Here is a 3617-nt window from a genome sequence, read left to right as displayed (position 1 = left end):
GCAGAACAGTAAGAACAGTGGAACAGTGGGAAACAGTGAACAGAGAAAACAGTGGAAACAGTAGAACAGTGGAACCAGAAGAACAGTGAAACAGTAGAAACAGAGAACAGTGGACCACAGTAGAACCAGAGAACAGTAAGAAACAGTGGAGACAGAGAACAGTAAGAAACAGTGAACAGAGAACAGTCTTACAGCGTTCCCACTGCGTTCCCACAGCCAATCACAATACAGGAGAAACAGCGTGCTGTGAGCGTGACGGCAGATATGTAAATAAATAATGAATGAAGTAATAATAATAACAATAAAGTAATAAAGACCTTTATATGATTGATGTTATTATAAATTATCAGGATAATTAAATTAATCAATAAATGATAATGATCATTAATTAGACTTCTTATGCAAAACAATCGGTAGCCTTTAGGTTCATAAAAGTAAAGTTGTGAAGTGTCAGAACTGTTGTTGTTGTTGTTGTTGGAGTGCTGAATATTAATCCATGTTTCCTGACTGCAGCTCAGCCTTTCTGTCCCTCAGTGTAACTACAGGTTAAAATGCTGAATTATTGATCATGAGGAGCAGCTCGTTATCGTATGGGCTGGAAATACCTCCGTATGGTGAACTTCCTGTTCTCCTCGTGGTTCCTCTGAGTGAAGATCTTTGGACTGACTCTGACTCTGTGTTGCAGGTCGCTGTCGGGCCGGAGAGAGGAGCGCAGCGGGATGAGCGGGGCCGCTCTGGGTATCGAGATCGTGGTGGTGTTCTTCCTGGCGCTGTTCCTGCTGCACCGGTATGGAGACTTCAGGAAGCAGCAGCGCATGGTGCTGTTCGGCACGCTGCTGGCCTGGTACCTGTGCTTCCTCATCGTCTTCATTTTACCTCTGGACGTCAGCACGGTCAGTTCTAACGGAGACGTCACGAGTCTGATCCCAGAGACTGTGCAGGCGCCTGAACTCTGTGTCTTTATTCTCTGCTTACAGACCATCTACAAGCAGTGTAAGATAGACCACGAGCACGCCTCCGCTGCCACCGCCAGCCCGTCGTCCAATCACACGGCTGCAAACACATCTGTCACACCCACTAAAAGGTCAGAGTCTCTTCCTCCTGTTGGAGAGGGTTAACGCTCTGTTACATCTGCTGCTGCTCCGTCAGCTGATTCCCTGCTGACCTTTGAAGCATTTGGAAATAAAGTTTTTCTGACTGAAATGTAATAATATTTCAACTGACGAGTTTTTCTCTAACCGACTAACGAGCGTAGCAACATTGAAACCACTAGTCGACTAATCAGTGTCACACACCTCGCTATGAGCGCCTGGTCCTCACTGGGCATCCAGAGCGGTACGGCTAGGCTAACTAGCTGGCAGCGGTTACTTCACTGTCCACCAGGAAACTCTGTAAATGACAGAGAGGTGAGGCACAGCAGACACCAGAGAGAAAACCAGAAAATATTTTCCACCAAAATCAGTGAGAGTTGTTGGTGTGTGATGAACCCGACAACAGCAGGACACAGAGGGACTGTCCCCCTGTTACATGTGAGTGTGTTTGTGTGTAACGCGGCTGTCTGTCTGAATAAAGACTCACACACTATAAACGTCACTGCAACAGACAGAAAGATGAAGTGTCAGCCGCTGTCTGTTCTTATTTCTCCTTCCTCTCCACAGCAGTGTACCAACGCCATGCTACAAGCCGTGGAGCTACATCCCCGATGGCATCATGCCCGTGTTCTGGAGGGTGGTGTACTGGACGTCCCAGTGTCTCACGTGGTCCGTATGATAAACCATGAGCGCCTGTGGTTTGTAGTGTTTGTCTGGAACATTAAATCAGAGTGACGTTGTTGGTGTGTGTTTCAGGTTGCTGCTGCCCTTCATGCAGTCGTACGCTCGCTCTGGAGGCTTCTCCATTACTGGGAAGATTAAAACGGCGCTGATAGAGAACGCCATTTATTACGGGACCTACCTGCTCATCTTCGGCTCTCTGCTCATATACGTGGCTGTTCATCCTGAGTGGCACCTCTCCTGGTGAGTGCACCAGTTCCCAGTGCAGACACCCACTGGTGTCCTGAGGGGACTGCCTGTCAGAAATCACAGATGGTCTAAGAAACAGCGGTCCGTCTGTGTGACAGCGCTTTGGTTTGTCCTGTTGTGTGATTCAGGTACGAGCTCCAGACCATCGGGATCACAGCAGCTAACACCTGGGGCCTGTTCCTGCTGGTGCTGCTGCTCGGTTACGGCCTGGTGGAAATCCCCCGCTCCTACTGGAACGCTTCTCGTCACGGGCACTTACTCATCAAGACGTATTTCAAGGCGTCCAAGCTGATGACGGAGAAGGCGGATGCGGAGGAGAACCTGGAGGACGTGATGGAGGTGGGCGTCTCACAGTGGACGTAACTGTAATGTACAAAGGTTAGCTCGTTTACTTACTGTGACGTCTGGTTTGCTGCAGGAGGTGAGAAAAGTCAGTGAATCCATCAAGTATAACCATCCGCTGAGGAAGTACATCGATACAATTCTCAGGAAGGTAAGTGTACACATCTTTAACAACAGCAAACACAAGTCAGAGTTGTGATTCATAGATCAGATGTAGTGATTAACCTGCGCCCTCAGTGCCCGGTGGACTACCAGGAGAAGATGGGCAGGAACATGGATGACTATGAGGACTTTGATGACAAACAGAACACTTATCCCAGTGAGAAGAGCCTGGTGAAGCTTCATAAACAGGTGGGAGGTTCCTTCTTCACCTTGAAAGATAAGATCAGATCCAAAATGAACAATAGATTAGAGCTTTATATTTCAGGATCCCGGGTATGTGTCGGCACATCCCTAATAACAACAGATGTTTGGTAGAAAGAAAACAGTAGTAAGCTGCTTTGATTTGATGTAATGATACATACGGTGGGCGGTGAGGGTCACGCTAGCCTTCGCTGGTGATGTTGGATTGATGACTGATGTATAACTGTCTGTGTGTGTGTGTGTGTGTGTCCAGGTGATCTACGCGGTTCAGAGACACAACAGGACTCGGGTCCAGTGGCAGATCCTCCTGCAGCAGGCCATCCACCTGGAGGATGTAGCCAAGAACGAGACCAGTTCCACCCACCAGTTTGTCCACAGCTTCCCATCCTCTGAGCTCGCCGGCTGGTTCAGCAGATACGTGTACACGCCGACTGTAGGTGGGTGAGAGTGCAGGGCCTCTATCATTAGTACCTTTCCTACATATACTGCACACTGTACTGCTCAGTACTTCTACCTGTTACTGGAAACAACCAGCTGAAGAATATTTAAAGTGTTTGGAATGAATCTGAACTTGTTCTCAGTGTCAGTGATGTGATGAAGCTCTGCCTCGGTACCTCTGAGCCTTGCACTCATCTCCTCTGTATGAATGTGTGTGTTTGTGCAGAGTGGTACTGGGAGTGTCTCCTGAAGTGCTGGTTTTACCGGCTGCTGTCTGTGGTCCTGACTCTGTTCAGCGTGGCCGTGGTCTGGTCTGAGTGCACCTTCTTCAGCACCCGGCCCGTCCTGTCGCTGTTCGCCGTGTTCATCCAGCTGGCTGAGAGAGACTACAACTACCTGTATATCGAGGTGAGACACGCACACAGCACGCCTATCAGCCCATACACTGTGGAC

General features: G+C 48.8%; 1 protein-coding gene across 2 annotated transcripts in view; it reads left to right on the top strand.

Moving 5' to 3' along the window:
- Positions 1-685: 685 nt before the first annotated feature.
- Positions 686-3617, top strand: part of lmbrd2b (LMBR1 domain containing 2b) — a gene marked incomplete at its 5' end in the record, with an annotated part of 8068 nt that continues 5136 nt past the window's right edge. Inside the window, 9 exon segments of one of the 2 annotated variants that reach the window (XM_035668568.1) lie at positions 686-893; positions 978-1084; positions 1662-1760; positions 1848-2015; positions 2150-2360; positions 2440-2514; positions 2601-2714; positions 2980-3163; positions 3391-3572. In XM_035668568.1, coding sequence (XP_035524461.1) covers positions 720-893; positions 978-1084; positions 1662-1760; positions 1848-2015; positions 2150-2360; positions 2440-2514; positions 2601-2714; positions 2980-3163; positions 3391-3572 — 1314 coding nt within the window. 2 annotated transcript variants of the gene reach the window in all.

The sequence above is a fragment of the Morone saxatilis genome, unplaced genomic scaffold (assembly GCF_004916995.1).
Source record: "Morone saxatilis isolate NCDOM2014 unplaced genomic scaffold, NCSU_SB_2.0 Contig21, whole genome shotgun sequence".
NCBI classification, from domain to species: Eukaryota; Metazoa; Chordata; class Actinopteri; family Moronidae; genus Morone; species Morone saxatilis.
This window is presented reverse-complemented; position numbering and strand designations above follow the sequence as displayed.